This window comes from Astyanax mexicanus, chromosome 14, assembly GCF_023375975.1.
Source record: "Astyanax mexicanus isolate ESR-SI-001 chromosome 14, AstMex3_surface, whole genome shotgun sequence".
Taxonomy (NCBI): domain Eukaryota; kingdom Metazoa; phylum Chordata; class Actinopteri; order Characiformes; family Acestrorhamphidae; genus Astyanax; species Astyanax mexicanus.
Genome location: NC_064421.1, coordinates 21,345,343 through 21,362,099, shown reverse-complemented (window position 1 = coordinate 21,362,099; position 16,757 = coordinate 21,345,343). Strand labels below are relative to the sequence as shown.

The 16,757-nt window shown below is 38.0% G+C and overlaps 2 protein-coding genes across 5 annotated transcripts in view; both read left to right on the top strand.

Moving 5' to 3' along the window:
* Window positions 1-1,391: 1,391 nt before the first annotated feature.
* Window positions 1,392-7,758, top strand: mocs3 (molybdenum cofactor synthesis 3). Of its 2 annotated transcripts, none has more exons than XM_049463935.1 (13): window positions 1,392-1,563; window positions 1,695-1,827; window positions 1,934-2,026; window positions 2,619-2,739; window positions 2,880-2,958; window positions 3,081-3,194; window positions 3,311-3,419; window positions 4,139-4,201; window positions 4,307-4,470; window positions 5,075-5,122; window positions 5,708-5,804; window positions 5,940-6,047; window positions 7,542-7,758. In XM_049463935.1, the coding sequence occupies exons 1-13, from the start codon at window positions 1,471-1,473 to the stop codon at window positions 7,697-7,699; spliced, it is 1,380 nt and encodes a 459-aa protein (XP_049319892.1). In that variant the 5' UTR covers window positions 1,392-1,470; the 3' UTR covers window positions 7,700-7,758. The 2 variants fall into 2 exon arrangements, with proteins under 2 accessions (XP_049319892.1, XP_049319891.1); XM_049463934.1 differs by having other exon boundaries at window positions 1,692-1,827.
* Window positions 7,759-8,494: 736 nt separating this feature from the next.
* The window catches only part of prkd3 (protein kinase D3), a 69,641-nt gene continuing 61,378 nt past the window's right edge, over window positions 8,495-16,757 (top strand). Inside the window, exons 1-3 of one of the 3 annotated variants that reach the window (XM_049463911.1) lie at window positions 8,495-8,654; window positions 12,677-12,851; window positions 15,340-16,055. In XM_049463911.1, the coding sequence (XP_049319868.1) occupies window positions 15,759-16,055 (297 nt within the window). In that variant the 5' untranslated portion in view covers window positions 8,495-8,654; window positions 12,677-12,851; window positions 15,340-15,758. Of the gene's footprint in view, window positions 8,655-9,367; window positions 9,776-12,135; window positions 12,852-15,339; window positions 16,056-16,757 lie in introns of those variants that run through there. The other 2 variants (XM_049463912.1, XM_049463913.1) reach the window with 2 other exon arrangements.

Genomic DNA, 16,757 nt, shown 5'->3' with positions numbered 1-16,757 from the left:
GCACTGACTCATTCAATATCGCACTGATTCACTTATTAAGATTCACTTATTAATTTAATAGCACAACATCTTATAAATACATACCGCGGTACACTCCAGGGGAATGCATTTATCGCCCCCTGCTGTCTGCTTATAAAATTACAGCGGGTCATGATACATATTCAGGTGAATATTACTTAAATTCTTTAGTCCTAGAATAAAAATAGCTGTACACAGTAAATTTAGTAATCCAGTTGTTTTCTTGGCAAAGTATTATATAGATAAATATTAGTTAAAATTTATCAGAGATATGGAATATTATTTAAAGTAATTATCTTCTTTTTATAACCCCAATATTTATAGAAGTAATAGATAAATATTAAAGAAGGAATAAAGGGAAAGCAGCAACTATTGTACAGCACCTCCAGGAACTCTTCCAAGACACAGAGAGAACTATCCCAGGTGACTCTACCTCATAAAGACACTGAGATAAATAACAAGAGGGTCTCTCGCCCCTCCATCACCAACATCGACAATTTGCTGCATCCTCAAAGCCAACAGCATTGTAGATGACCCCACCCATCCCTCACACAGAGCATCTGAGTCTCCATCACCAGACCCTGCAACAGCCTTCTCCAACAGGCAATCAGATTCCCTAACACAGAGACTCCTCAACACATTTAACACTCAAACATATACCTATAAATAGCTAAATCAGAGAAATGCATGGCAACTGGAAATATGCAGAACAGGCAATTTATCCTCCTTCAATGTTTTTTTAAAGTCAAGTTAAGAGGGTCATAATAAAACATGGTACCGTAATGTTCTTTGTTCTTTAGGCTATCCACAGACTAATTATATTTTCATAATTTGGTGTTGTCTTCAACTGACTATTTGATAATCTGGAGTTAGGGCAGAACGGGCTATTCATTTTTAATGAATCTTCTCAAATGCCAAGTTTAGAGGGTCATAATAAAAAATGGTACAGTAATATTTCTAGTTCTTTAGGTTATTCACAGTGAAATAATTATATTTTCATAATTTGGTGTGAAATTCAACAGACTATTTGATCATCTGGAGTAAGGGCAACTGGAAGTGCACAGAACAGGCTACTTATTCTCAATGTATATTCCTTAAATGTCTCAAACTCATTTTGCTCGGCCCAATCCTGCTCTCTACTGGCGAATCATTGGTATTTCGACTTTTTAAGGTGGACCGGAAAATCCGAATAAGACAATGGCGAAAAAGAAGCTAACTTCAGCCTTGTGAAAAAGAAGTGGTCTCTTGTTTTTTTCCAGAGCTGTATGTTTTGTTTTGATGTGGATTTATTATTAAAAAAGTAATATTGACACTTGATTGGTTGGTGAAAGCACGTGAGCCTTGACGCGCGGACAAACGTCCTGATGACGTAGGCACGTCCTGATGACGTAGGCTAAACAGGAAGAAGTCTGTGCTGCAGGTGTTTGAGAACAGCCTGGATTCATATTCATTATGGATAACGAGGTTTTAGACCTGAAGAAACAGCTTCAGGAGAAAGATAAGGAGATAACGGCTTTAAAACAGAAACTGGATCAAATCCAGAAGGTCTGAACCGCTCTCACCTGTCTACTAACTTTCCTCTTACACCATTCAGCTCGCGTGCTGTAAACTACTGTACTCATGCTTCACTAGATACCGTGTTTCTAAGCACAGCATGGTTGTGTTTGTTTCAGCAGGCTAACTCCATACTAACAGTCTTACAAGATAAAGTATCTGACCTGCCTCCTCTGAAGAACACGACTTCGTTAAGTAATGAAGATATACTGAGATACAGTAGGCAGCTTCTCCTGCCGGAGCTCGGGGTTAAAGGTAATCAGATAATAAATACAGCATTTAGTCATGTAACTACTAAAGCTTGCTTTTTAGTTGTCAGATCAGATTGTCACCTCACAGCCTGTCTCATGTCTCTATCCAGGTCAGATAAATCTTTCAAAGACGTCTGTTCTGGTGGTGGGATGTGGAGGTTTAGGCTGTCCTCTGGCTCAGTATCTTGCTGCTGCAGGAATAGGTTGGTTTCATTGTCCTTTGTGACCTGAATTTGTGTACTGCGGACAAAAATTAATAAAACAATAAAAAGCAGGCAGAAAGTTCACATATATATTTTTTAGTTTAGAATATTTTTAGATTTATCTGCCACTGCAAAATATATGTTGCAGAATCACTTTGTTGTGTATTATTGATATATTTGCTAGGGTGTTTTGTGATAAATACTTTTATTTAGAAAATAATATAGAATAAATTATACAAATAAACTGCCTGGCCAAAAAAAAGCTTTGATTGCAACACACATTCACTGTGGCATCGTTTTAATAAGCTTCTGCAAGAATCCACAAGATTCATTTCACTCCATAGTTGCATTAATTTTTCACCAAGATCTTGCATTGATGATGATAGAGTCTGACCGCTGCACAAAGCCTTATCCAGCAGATCCCAAAAATTCTCAGTCGGGTTATTTAAACATAATTCATCAGTGAAAACATTTTTATAATTGTGCATACTTGTACCATTGTTTTTGAATTGTAATTATATAAATTGAAATGTTCTGGTCATGGTAATTTTGGTATGCTGGGAACCTAGGTTAATATATTTCATTGTGACAGGGCGTTTGGGGCTGCTGGACTATGATGAGGTGGAGCTGAGTAATCTGCACAGACAGGTGCTGCATACAGAGCACACTCAAGGTCTGCCAAAAGCCCAGTCTGCAGCAGATGCCCTCAGCAGGTACTTTCAGATCTGAGACTAAATACAGAATGCTTCTTTGATACAATAAGGTGCTTTTGCGAAACATAATCTAGAATGACAACAGGCTGAATAAACATGCTGAGTTTATGTGTTAGGAGTTCACATCAGTGTTTTGACAGGTTGAATTCTACTGTGCAGTGTGTGCCATATCATCTCCAGCTCTCATCTGATAATGCCCTGCAGCTGATCCAACAGTATCCTTTTCTGCAATGTTTTATTGATGTATATGAATAGTTTAGTTATAAAGTTTCCAGTCATAATTAGCGTGTCTGTTTATAATATATCTTTATTTTGCCCTTAACTCCTTGTTCTTTATGTATGACATTGTGGCTGACTGTTCAGATAACGTACCCACGCGGTACCTTGTCAACGACGCGTGTGTTCTTAGTGGAAAGCCTTTAGTGTCGGCTAGTGCCTTGAGAATGGAGGGACAGGTAAAGCAACTGCAAGCAACAAAATTCAAACAAAAAAACTAATCCATGTTAAAATTTCAGCGTTTGGCTACGTTCTTACATCAGTTTATTTCTCTGTGTTTCTTGCTTGTGTGTAGCTGACTGTGTATAACTACAGAGGGGGGCCGTGCTACAGGTGTTTATATCCTGTTCCCCCACCACCCGAGACTGTCACCAACTGCTCTGATGGAGGTGTCTTAGGAGTGGGTGAGTCTAAAGACAGAAAAGGAAATAATGTGCCAGATCATTTAATGAAAATTAGTGAAAGCATGTCATAGTAGTGGCCCTAACGTGAGATTTTGTCTCATTCTTTAAAATGTAAAATATTGCTGCTGGGATTAGAATTCCTGATGATGGGGTAAAACCAACTTGTGAAACGATCCCCTCATATAATTAATCCAAATATTGCACATTATTTGTTCATATATGATTTTTTAAATGTATCTATGTTACTAATCCAAACCTAATTGTTTGCACCCAATTATGCTGAAATAAAGTAAGTTTGTGGTTAACTTCATCCCCAACTGTGGCAGTTAAGAAAATATATATATTGTATAGTGTTGAAAATATATATATTGTATAGTGTTGCTCGTGTGCAAAAACATGACTGTTTTACTAATGGAAATGACTTGAAACAAAAAAAACTGTTTTTATTTTTTAATATTATTTGCCATGATAATTGTAGAAATTGCATGCCTTCTACTTAGTATTATCAGAAACAAGAACCCAAGACTAAGATTAATGTGTGTTTGGAAAACTGGCCCTTTGTGTGTCGTAAATACATATGTGAATATATAAACTGTACTCATGCAAAATGTTTACTTTCATACATTTGACCAAGTTTGCCACAGATAATTATAGGTGCGAGTTAGCATGCCAAAGGCTTAACCTCTGCAATAAAAAAACATATGTGCTTCTCCTTGCAGTGCCGGGAATCATGGGCTGTCTTCAAGCTTTAGAGGTTCTGAAGATTGCCTCTGGTCAAGGATGTATCCTTCACTGAAACCACATAGAATATACATAGTGTCTGCACTGTCTCATTACGCTACAGCTCGCAGCATGTGAAAGGGTTTGTCTTTGACCGACTGATGCAGCTTCCTTCGGGCAGCAGTTGCTGATGTTTGATGGTCAGGAGGGCCGGTTCCGTTCCATAAAGCTGAGACCTAAACAGAGCGGCTGTGCTGTGTGTGGAGAGATGCCGACGGTTACGGAACTGCAGGACTATGAGAGGTTCTGTGGCTCTGCTGCCACGGATAAGGTTAGGGTCACATCACAGGAGACACTATCTGTTCCTGTGTTCTTGTGTCTCAGTGTTCCTCAACCCTTTTCTATTTTTTTTGTTGCCCTTTTCCCCCCCCCACATTCCCCAAACATTATGAACACCGAGTAATGGCATTTGAACAGCATTTGATAGGATCAGATTGTGATTGGATATTTGCTTGATAGTTTAACACTAAGGCTTAACACTAACATGACTATATTTTGGAGATAAAAATCTGAAGATCTGGAGGAGAAATGTTAATTTCATGTCAAGTAGAACCAGTAATTGTAACTGTAATGTATCCCTAAATTATTTGATATTAAATGTAATCTGAAATGTAATCAAATTGGGATCTTGTGAATTGGAATCTAAAGCTATGAAGTTTGGGAAATAAGTGGTAATACCCAGCTCTAATGAGCTAAATTAATTGCATTATTTTTTAGATGTTATATATTTTTAATGAATCTAAACAATTAGCATGTTCATTTTGACAGCACTAGTTAGAAGATGCAGCCTGAAGCTGATATCCAACCAAACACAACCATGTAATAATGTCATTTCAGGGTCGAGTAATATTATTTTTGGTGTTGTCCACTTTTAGTGTCGAAGACTAAATCTTCTCACCCCAGAACAGAGATGTTCAGTTCAGGTATGAAACATTTCTGCAACGTTATGTCATGCATTGCATTATAGCTTTTGTGCAAGATTTTTCCTATGTAGCCTACATTCCTTGCAGTTCAGGCTTATAACACACTTGTACTTCCCTCTTCAGGCACTCTGACTTTAGCTCAAGAAGGCTGATTATGTGAACTCTCAGAAATGGAGTTTCATGGATGCTCCTTTAAATCTTGAGTTGTTATTCAGCAAATTATTTAAATAGGAGCTTTTTTCCAATTAGTAAATATTATTCACTAACCATGATAATGTGCCACATGCTATAGAACAAGAACTAATTTTGCTGTTTGTCAATTTTTATGGAAGCTAAAAACTGTTCTGATCAGCAGCATACATGCAGGGTCTCCTGCACTGAATGTTGAGTGGATTTCCGGCAGAGAATCTTGTCTATTTGAAAATTCTAGCCAGACGTCGTCGGTCGCAGTCATTACCAGCCATTGCACTGCCCACTTGTTTTATGCATTTCAAGTAGAGGCGCAACACTGTGGACTAAATAATAATAAAGGATTAATCCATTCTAGTTCCAGCCCAGATTTGAACCCTGTCTCTTTATCCGCAGGAGTATAAATCCATTGTGGACGATGCTACACTTCATCTTCTGCTTGATGTTCGGCCAAAAGTGGAGGTGGACATTTGCTGTCTACCAACTTCGATCAGTATGATTGATCTGATTGCATTCATAACTATATTTCAGTACAATACAGACCCTCTCTGTTGAATATACTATACTGGTCAGATTTATCTACAATAACTCTGCAGATTCTATTCATTTTACCTTGTTTTACCAACAGACATTCCACTTGCCAGTTTAGAGGAGCGGAAGTCTGATCAGGTTTACATGCTGAAGGAGAAGATCAGTGAGCTGAAACAGCAGATGAACACGGAATCACAAGTACCAGGTACAGTAATAAGCACAGGGAAAGCTTAACAGTGCATTTCTTTGCAATACATCTTACAACTGTTTGGTGAGCAGCATGTTTTTTAATATTATTATATAAAAAGCAACATATTGCATATTATTGTTTGGGGAACTATGTTATAAGAAGATTTAGGCATACAAAATAAGTCATTTTTATAAAACCTAAAAGATAATTGAAGTGTAAATCTGCTTAGGCTTTGGTACATGTAAAGCTATTTATTAATTGTTAACGTATAAATAATAATAATAATAATAATAACAAACTGTGTTTTATAAGTTTACATAATTTCACCAAAAATAATCTGTGTGAAGTGATTTATGATTTCGAACTGAAAAGGCATACTACTGACAGACACAGTGGCCTCTAGTGGATTTTAATAGCCAAAACTTTTGGATTTTAAATACCAAAAGTTAAGCAAAACATTAAAAGTTAAAGAACTGCACATTTCATTAAAAGGGCTTTATTAAACTATTTATCCAGCAAAATAAAACAATCATTGTAATAAAAGTGTAAAATCTGGAACTTTGCATATATAATAAGTCGCAAAAATGTTGAAAGTGTGTTTAAGGTTCATGAAAGAATTTTGTTTTGCCAATTATCCTCCTTGTTATCCCCCACCCCTACATTAAGTAATTTGATGAACAAAAAAAAAACTAAGTTTAAAAGCATGTTTGAGATGGTAGAAAAGCACAAATAGCAAAAGAAATGACTTTTTAATGTAGTGGGAAATTATTTTTAAAGATCTAATCTGTTTGACCGTCAGCATGCACTAGAAAAAAAATCAGTTTCACTGTACTGCCAAATCATAAAATGTGTTTTGAAAGAAATTAGCCATAAGGCAAGTCAAATTCTGTGTTTTAGTGTAATACTGTCCACTGGGGAATTAAAAAAAATATTAACCTGCATTTTAGAGCCATATAAACCTAAAAGCAATTATGAACACACAGTGGTATTTTATAATACTCCTGTTTACTCCTCCCCTGTTTTCCATCCAGCAGCGACACTTTCTGCTCAGGCAAATATGTTTTTGCAAGGGAAGCATCTAATTCTCTAAAAATTGAGGCTTTAGTAGCACTGCCTTTTCAGACTACTTGCTTTTCTTGGATGACAAATGAGGATGGAGGTGATGGCGTTGCTAAGCGATCATTTTCCAACACAGAAATAGCCTGGTCATCAGAAACAGCTGGCCTCCTGTTCCATAATCAAGCTTTTGTATGAGGTGTGTTTTTATTAGGGATGAGAAGTTCAATTTGAGCTGGAGTGTTTTGATTAGATTAAGATAAGATTACTTAATGCCATGTCTTAAAATAAAGTAGATGCTGGTTTATGACCTGATATTATAAAACTGTTCTACTAGCATATTTTCATAGCTTTCAGAGCCACCTCTCCACCCTTTTTAAGTAAGAAAGAAGTATTGAGCTAATGAGCATTTATTTCTCTTTTTCTCTGTCTTCTTCTTTTACTGTTTGCTAGTGTTTGTGGTGTGTAAACTAGGGAATGATTCTCAGAAGGCTGTGCAGATCCTGGAGGAGATGTCTGGATCAGAAGTGGAGCAAATCACTGTGAAAGACATCAGCGGAGGCCTAATGGCCTGGGCTAACAAGATCGACCCCTCCTTTCCACAGTATTAACTGACATTTATTGTTTGTACCCCCCCCTTTTTAAATTAAAGCATACATTTTTAAACATATCCATCACAGTTTTTTATGTCTTTTTCTTTAAATGTAAACTATTACATAATTTGTCTTATTTCAGATATCGTCGCTGTCCAATTAAAAACAAGTATCTCCATTTTTGTCGAATTTTTGTTTCGATTTTTAGTACATAATTTGAACACACTAACTGTCCCTTACACTGTGCCAAAATTAGTTTAAGAACGGTACAATAGATGTACTTCACAATTACCTGAAAAACTATTTTTTTATATTGACTTCCGTTAAAAATTAAAAAGTTTTTTTCTCTTTCCTGTAAAGTTGCTGTTTTGGAGATACATGTTTTTCATAGTACAGAGACAACATATATTTTAGGTAATTTACATATTCATATACCCAGAGCCATTAGTCTAGCTTTAAAAAGATTGCTTGTTAAAATGCATCTGAGTAGTAAATGAGTACAATGAGAATTAATACAAATTAATGAACCTTTCATTGTGATTTCTTTGTTCGTTTATTTAATCAGTCCTTAATTGCAGTGAATCAGGTCAGCTGCTGGTGTAAATTAACCAGTTTGAAGCATCCTAAATGCCAGATGTGGGATATTGTAGTATAAAGCCCCCTCAGCATTGTTCTCTTAAGCGGTATTAAACATTTTATCGTGATTTTTAATCGAAGACGGTATTTCATAAATGTATCTGACGTGCCAAATTTCTGCTTGGTGATCCAGACCAAAAATAGCTAATTCATTGATGTGCATTTAATGTGGTCACAGGATGGGGGCGCTCACTGAATTTGACGTAGCTCTCTGAAAACGGGTTTGGAAAAAAAAATCAAGTTGTTTGTTTAGGCAAAGAAGTCCAAGAGTGTCTGCAGGATGAGCCTCAAACTCAACGTTCCGGAAAGCATTAACGTCACTTACGGGTTTGCGAAGGTTTGCTATGGAACGCCCTTTGGGTCTTTACGTCTACATTGACGTCCGTGTTAACACGTCCAATTTGAACGTCTTAAGACGGCAAATCTTACCGCGTTAACACGTTACTTTTGGACGTCTTAAGACGTCCAAACGTCTTAAGACGGCAAAATGTGCCGCGTTAACACGTAACTTTAAAATTGGGTGCTACCACTGCACTCACATCTGAGGAATCCAAACACTGCAAAAAAGCCCCTCCAAAGACCCACCCTGACCTTGCCCCAAATTACTCTCACAGATAAACCCACCCGGCACACATGGACCATTGCGATTACAACTTCACAGCTGCGTATAAGACATGTGATGCATACGTATCCTCAGAAACAGCCTACGTAGAGCCCATGTGACCACAACATAAAGCACATGTGACCACAGCGTAGAGCCCACGTGACCACAACGCAAACCCTACATCAACAAGGGGTGGGTACATTTGAGGCAACCAATAGTATGGAAGTACTATCATCTAAACGTCTTAAGACGTCCAAAAGTAACGTGTTAACACGGTAAGATTTGCCGTCTTAAGACGTTCAAATTGGACGTGTTAACACGGACGTCAATGTAGACGTAAAGACCCAAAGGGCGTTCCATAGTTTGCAGCTTTTGTTCTACATGTGTGTGATTGAGCGTAATTTATCTGAAACACTATCGGTTCGTGCTATTAGCGGAAATCCCTTTAGCTAGAGTTAGCGGTTGGCGTGTTGGCTAAAGTTATCGGTCTGTGCCGTGCTGTTAGTGGTTAGCCCGTTTGCTAACGTTGGCGGTTAGCGTGTTAGCTAATGTTATTGTCTGTGCTGTGCTGTTAGCGGTTATCCCGTTAATGTGTTAGAGAACGTTAGCGGCTGTGCTGTGCTGTTAGCGGGCTAGCTAAAGTTAGCGATTAGACCGTTAGATTCGTAGCTAATGTTATCGTCCAAGCTGTGCTGTTAGCGGTTGGCCTGTTAGCTCCTGTTATCCCTCGTTATCGTGTTGTGTTAGTGTTTAGTCTGTTAGCGTAGCTTGCTTGTTAGCTATCGTTTCAGAGGTTAGTCTGTTATCAAACGCTAATTAAGACTTCCCTCTCCGCTTTTGTCATCAGTTCTCAGGTTAGTTATTAGTTAAAAACAGCAGTACTGAGCTCTGTAATTCCGTGAATCATATTCTAGAGGCTATTTTAACAAGTGAGCTTCAGAACCAGTAACGTTACCAAGTTTTTAGGAAACAAAAAGCATATGATGGTTATTATTTTTATTTAAAAATGAGCAATGATTTTAGCGGATAATTTATCATGCAGTCGAGCAGAAGAATCCATATTTAAAAAATATAGATAGAAAAGACAAAACAGTTTAAACAGCTACAAACTGTAAAGCATTTCCTACAGGGTTCCCGCTGGTCCTTAAAAAGTCTTAATTTTCTTAAATTAAAATTTGGATAATTAATAAATTAACAATTAAATTGTCTTAAATTGACTGTAAATTTGCTTTAGGTATATTTTTCAGACGGTGTGTTAGCGATGAGTTACCGGTAGGGTTGTCACGATACCAAAATTTTGACTTCGATACCGATACCAACTGTAGTATCACGATTCTCGATACCAAAACGATACTTGGAAGAAAAAAAAAACAATAAAAATATCTGAACATAAAATGTTTATTTTTGACTGAACTGGATTGAACACTGAACAATCAGTGCAAACGTTTTTATTCTAAAATGAAACATTTTAATTATAACCTTAACTATAACATAATTATCTACTTCCACTTCCTAAAAACTAAAACTAAAACCAGAGGTAATGGTAGCCTGACTATGTGAACCTGACGGGCGGGCAGAAGTTAAGTTCTGAATAAGGAAAATAAAGAGACAGAAGAACATTACAATGTTATGTTCATTTTAACACTCACTGCTCCGTTTTATTAATCAACCGTTTACCATTTTTAATAAGCCCATGTTCAGTGTAACGATCAAGCAGGCTACGTGCCTGACCACAGATTTGCAATGGAAACGCGAAAACGTGAACATCTTGAGTTCATGTTTCACAGCCAATGGGATAATGGAGAAATAGAGAAAACCATGGGTCCAAAACAAAACTCCTGCACACTCCTCTCCGTGTTAATGTGATTTACTAGCAGTCGCTAGTAAATCTTAGTAAAGCTACAGACAGAGTGTATCTTGACTAACTCCACTAACCTGTCGACTTATCAGCTCTTTGTAGAGATCAGGGTGCTTGTCTGCTAAATGAATGAGCGAAATATGATCAGAATTATGTTAAATAATACTGTAACATAGAAGCATAGAACTATTATTTAATTAAAATGATTTTTAAGAACAGCTAAACACAGTGCTGCAGGTCAAACGCGGAGGCGTTCACGTGCGAGAGAGAGAGACAGAGAGAGACACAGAGAGAGAGAGAGAGAGAGAGAGAGAGAGAGAGAGAGAGAGAGAGAGAGAGACAGAGAAAGAGACACAGCGAGAGTGAGAGAGAGAGAGAGAGATTTGCGTGTTCTGATGTGAGCTACTCACAGGTAAAGGTTCTCTTTTAGCTCTTCGTGCTCATATTCTAGTCCCACACATAAGTCTGCAGCTCCCTCAGTGTTTTCTGTCGTATTTTGCGGCTAGCGCGAGCGCTTACAACTAACACCGCCACGAGGTGCCGCCGCGCTTGTGCCGAATCCGCTACTGAATCCGACTCCCGCTTCGCGGACAGAATCGGCACAACAGCCCCCGCTGTACAACTGCGGGAGTGAAAACAGCGCTAATAAATAAAGTAGTTTAGTTTCACTTTCAGTTTTCGTTATTTTCGTTATTTTATTTAAAAATAAAAATATAAATAAAAAACAGATGCCTACATCTCAGACTATTTTCCCACACTTCACTCCTCGCGCCCGTTTTGTCCACAAGTCGCGGACGAGAGACATCTGTTATTTTAGCCGTCGCCATTCTACACTCGCTGCTGCTCTGCTGGCTTGCGCGTGAATCGATTCATTTGTTCAGAACACTAAGTTTATCTGAATCCTGCCACACCGACTGCTGCGGTGTGAATCAGTTTTCTTATGAACTGAATCAAATCGCGCCTACTAATTTGACTCATTTGAAGCTAGTGACTGGGCTATATACAGTATCGAAAGCATCGAACGCTAAAGAACCGAATCGTTTGTGATGACGTAGTATCGAAAAAGAATCGAACCTTCGGTACACCGTGCAACTCTAGTTACCGGGGAGAGAACTAAGGTTGGCGGAGAGCTAGTTAAAGTTAGCCGCGAGCTAAGTAACGTTACCGGGGAGAAAACTAGAGTTAGCAGAGAGCTAGCTACATTAGCGGTGAGCTATCTAAGATGCTAACATATTCTGCATCACAACTGAACAAAATTGAAAAACAAAATTAATAACAAATGGGAAAAGATTAAGTTTTAATTTTTAATACAATAAATTATTTTCTACTTAAGATGTTATGACTAAATTTTTGGGCATTAAATTATAAGTCATTTGTTGAGGTCTTAAAAGCATGAAATTCATAACAAATTAATATATTAATACAGTTATGCAATGGCCAATGCTTAGATAACTGATAGACTCCATACAGACTGGACTGCAGGTAAAGAAGAAGACAGTAGGTGAAGAAAAAGTAACGTTATATTTTCCCAAACTACTGATTAATTAAAATATGTTACAGTGTCCACAAAAATTGGTATTGTGGCAGGCCTATAATATGTCATAAACTAAAAAACGAGTCAGGTGTTAAGAAGGGGAAAAACCGAGAAATTATTCGTTATTTTTTAATTGATTGATACTGTCACAGCAGTAAAGAGGTCTTTTGTTGTAATTCCGCTCTCCACCAGTAGAGGTCGCTGAAACGCCTGCAGGCTTCGTCCACATAACGGAAACGGCGTACAGGATAGGCATGCGCGGGGCGCGAGGGCAGGGAAAAGTCTGAAAGCGGCGCATTTATGGGGCTGTAGTTTAGACTTTTCGCGCTTTAGAGCTGTGTTTCTTTCCTATCCGACCTGCAGAACCCAGAGAGCCTCTGTTCTTCTCTCCGCGGAGATGGATGGAGGGAGTCGCCGCAGCGGAGAAGAGAGAGGGAGAGAGATGCGCGTGAAGTAGCTGTTCTCCACCTGGAGCCATTGAGGAAAAGTTTCCACAAACTAACTGGTACTGGAGGCAGGGATCAGCCCACAGACACAGGTACCCACAGACACAGGCTCTGCTCCTGAAGCTAGAATCAGAAGAGCAGAGTTTTTATGTAGCCAGGGAAGCTTTTCCACTGAACGCGAGAGCTTCGGGTGTGTGTAAGCGTGTGCGCGTGTGTTTTGCAGTCCACTTGTTGTTACAGATCAGAAAACGCCTTTTCTAAACACAAGTAGAGCTCGTGTGTGTTGTTAATATGCAGTGTTTGCGTGAGGTGAGTGCTCCAGTGCTCGTTAGTGTAGTGTATATTACTATGCAGTCTTTACTGAGCGCAAACAAAGCCATTGTATAACTTGTTTTGCTGGCATTCGTGGTCCTCTGCCAGCTCTGCGATCAGGAGTGGGAGGATCCTCTCCAGATGTGGAATGGCTGTGGTTCCAGATGTTAGTCGTATGGAATAACTGTTGCAATAGAAAACAGGGGCTGTCATTTATTAGATTATTTATCACAGGAGTGGTGAAGATCAACAATTTTCTGCACTGTTTTTTTTTATAACAGAATTTTTATTTGTCAAAAAACATAACATTAAGGTCTTTATACATAGTTGAATGATTACCACAGTGATCAAATAAAACAAAAATAAACATGCATACAAAAAGGTTTAATCAACAGGAGAAATAGGAAGTGGAGAAGAATGAAAAACGTCTCCGCTCATCTGTTATCAAATTTACAATATGTAAGTATAGTAACCAAAGCTTTTTCATTAATGTCCAGCCGTCTTTAGATATCCCAGAGTACACTTAATAGTAAGGAGTGTTATGTGTCAGGAAGACTCTTTAGTTTTTCAAAGTACAGTATCGCAGGGTACCAAGTCTTATTAGAATTTATTATATGATTTTTTTTAAAGAGAACTTAATCTTCTCCAGTTTAAGGAACATCATTAGATCGCACAGCCATTGTGAGGTTGATGGGGGTGAGGTGATTTCCAATTAAGCAGTATCCTTCTTCTTGCCTTAAGTGAAGCAAAGGCACTGGCTCCCTTAACCCTATTCAGTATTTGAGTGTTGGTATTCACCAACCCAAATATACCAGATTAAGAGTTCGGTATTATTGTTATTTGGAATGCTTCTGATTTTCCAATTACAATTTGTAATTGTAAGCCAGAAATTTGATAATGCTGGGCAAGACCAGAACAAATGTGTAAGATCCACTTCAGCAATACGACAGTTATCACAATATTCCGTTGTTTTTAAATATATTTATTGTTTTAAACATTGGAGAAAAGAACTACAGTGGAAATAGACATTTACCATACCATGGCCATATCAAGTATTTAAAATCAATTCTTTAAAAAAGAAAAAGAAGACAGACAGATAGTCAAACGTCTTCTGTATGTCTAAGAAGTTACAATCAAATCAGTTATGCATTATGAAAGACTTGCATAGTTTTATAGAGAGATTGGTAGTTATTTGATCCCCCGGTGGCATATAATACAATACAGCACAATAGGCATTTACTACACAAACATCTTATCTTATTGTATGGATATTATACAGATGTGGCAGTTTAATGTTAACTGTTCAAGGAGGCATTATTATTTATCAGTCAATTCTTCTGTATGCTGTAGACATTATGGCACATATAGGCACATCAATATATTCCAGAAAGGGTTTCATTATTATATCAAATATATAGTAGCCATCCTCAAACTCCAAAATCTTTAGTTGTCCAATGTCATGACAATATTTTTATATCATTGTTTGTTTATTTAGTAGTTTTTTTCATATTATTATTATCAAAGATGTATAATCTTTACAATACTGTTGCATATTAACAGTGTAGTAATGTCTCTAACTGTGCCATTATACATAAATTAACATTGGCATTGGTGTACTTTTGGTGGTGTATTCCCTTATACAGTCCCATTGAACTAGTACAGTTTATGTGGTGTCTCAGTATCTATATAATGAGAAACAATTACTTATGAACTGCTGTAAACACATTAGTAATAGCCATTGCATCACCAATAGTTGTATTGTAGTTTGGTCCTTATTAATAAACAGAAATAAAAGGAATTTGAGGGTAACCTGTTGCTGTATGACTCAAAAGCACTTGAAAGGAGTTGGATTCTGGCAGGAAGGCTGAATTCGGCACGACACCTAGAAAGGCAATTTGTACAATAGACAACAAGTTGCCGTCTAAACTACATCCTTCTACAAACCTGTTAAATGTCAAGAATAGAGAAGAGAGATGCAGCTGCCTTGGGTGTGATTATGACAGAATGCAGCTAAGTTCTTTAATCTGCTCAATAGTGGCTGCAGTGTGGAACCACAATTACCCAAACAAAGGGTACACAATGTAGCTTACAAACACATACACTTTGGCCCGGACTTGCAGGTGTGTAATTGACCCTTAAGAAAAGTAAAAATTACTTAGTTTTATGTGTTTATCAATTGCAAATGCAACTTCTTTTATGTTTTCATAAGCTTTAATTCTCTCTCATAAGCTTTAATTCTCTTTCTTTCTTTTTTTTTTATATAAACAGAGCTTGAAAACAGGAATACCACTCAAAGTCAAAATCCAGCCCTAGGATGTCCGTCACTCTATCCAGGCTCAAGCTGGGGTCCTGTTTGCTCTGCTAAGGAATGAACAGAGCACTCATCAGTCCAGCCTGTACAGCATAGAGCCTCAGAGGAGCTGAAGTGTGCGGTATGATTACATCATCACTATATGCTGTAGTGGAGGAAAAAACTAAAGTGAAGCTGAGGCGGATTTCGAAACTTATGCTAAAGACTCTGCAGGCCTGCAGCAGTTCAGACACTGTTGAAGTACTGTACATGGATCTGACCTCCACATAAATGAGAAACAAACATATCCACTCTTGTTGAGTCAGAAACCCAGTGGTATCAAGCTCATCACCTCCAGTTTTACGCAGCGCTCATCTCACCCGCAGGAGGAAAGCCAATGTCTGCCTGCAGCAGCACAACTTCTTCGCCGCCCTTACCAAAAGCCTACCACCATTCTCACCATCCACCAACGCCTCCCACCCCATCTCCGTCCCCTAGCCCCCCGGTGGGGCTCTACAGCCGACTGTCCAACGGCAGCCACAGTGCCCCCAGCCCCACACTCTCCAGAGGATCTCTCCATGGAGTGTCCTTCCTTCTACAAATTGGACTCACCAGAGAGACGGTCAACCTGGATCCGCACGATCTGTCACTCAACTCCGTCAAGGACTTGGTCTGCTCCATCATCGACCAAAAGGTAGAAATTCTTAGATCTTTCAATAGTTTGATTACTATTTATGCTAAATTCTGATGTCTGTGGTGTTTGCTTTTGCACTAGAATTAGGAGCAACTAATTAATGCCCATAGTACTGTTCTATGCATTACATTAAGCATTACACAATACTCACATTCCACACTAAGCATTTTTATGATTTGTTAGCCTGTATGTGTGTATCCATTACTTAGTTAACCTAATCAGTCAATCACTTAAGCAAATAAGGTGAGCTGGTAGTGGAACTGAACAAATTCATATAGTGAATGAAGTTCACGGAGAAGTCAGAATCCAAGTATATGTTCTTCTATGTGCACTCTTCCAACAAATCTATATCAACGTCATTGATGCTTAAAGTGTATTACGGGAAAAAATTAACAGACCACTTCAGTTTTTGAATCAGTTTCTCTGATTTTACTGTTTATAGGTATTTGTTTAAGTTAAATGTTGTTTTATTTTATAAACTACGGCTGAAATAACTAAAAGGATGCAGTGCTTTCAAACCTCAAATATTGCAAAGAAAACAAGTTATTTATAGTATTAAGAGTTCAGATTTTTATGTTTAAGTTTTTCCAGTTCTGGTTAAGCTGTGACTGTGTAGTAAATATAACCAATATAGGAATTGTGGGCTCGTGTATGGATCAATATATGATCATTTTCATCCACATATCTGATGTATGCGTTTAT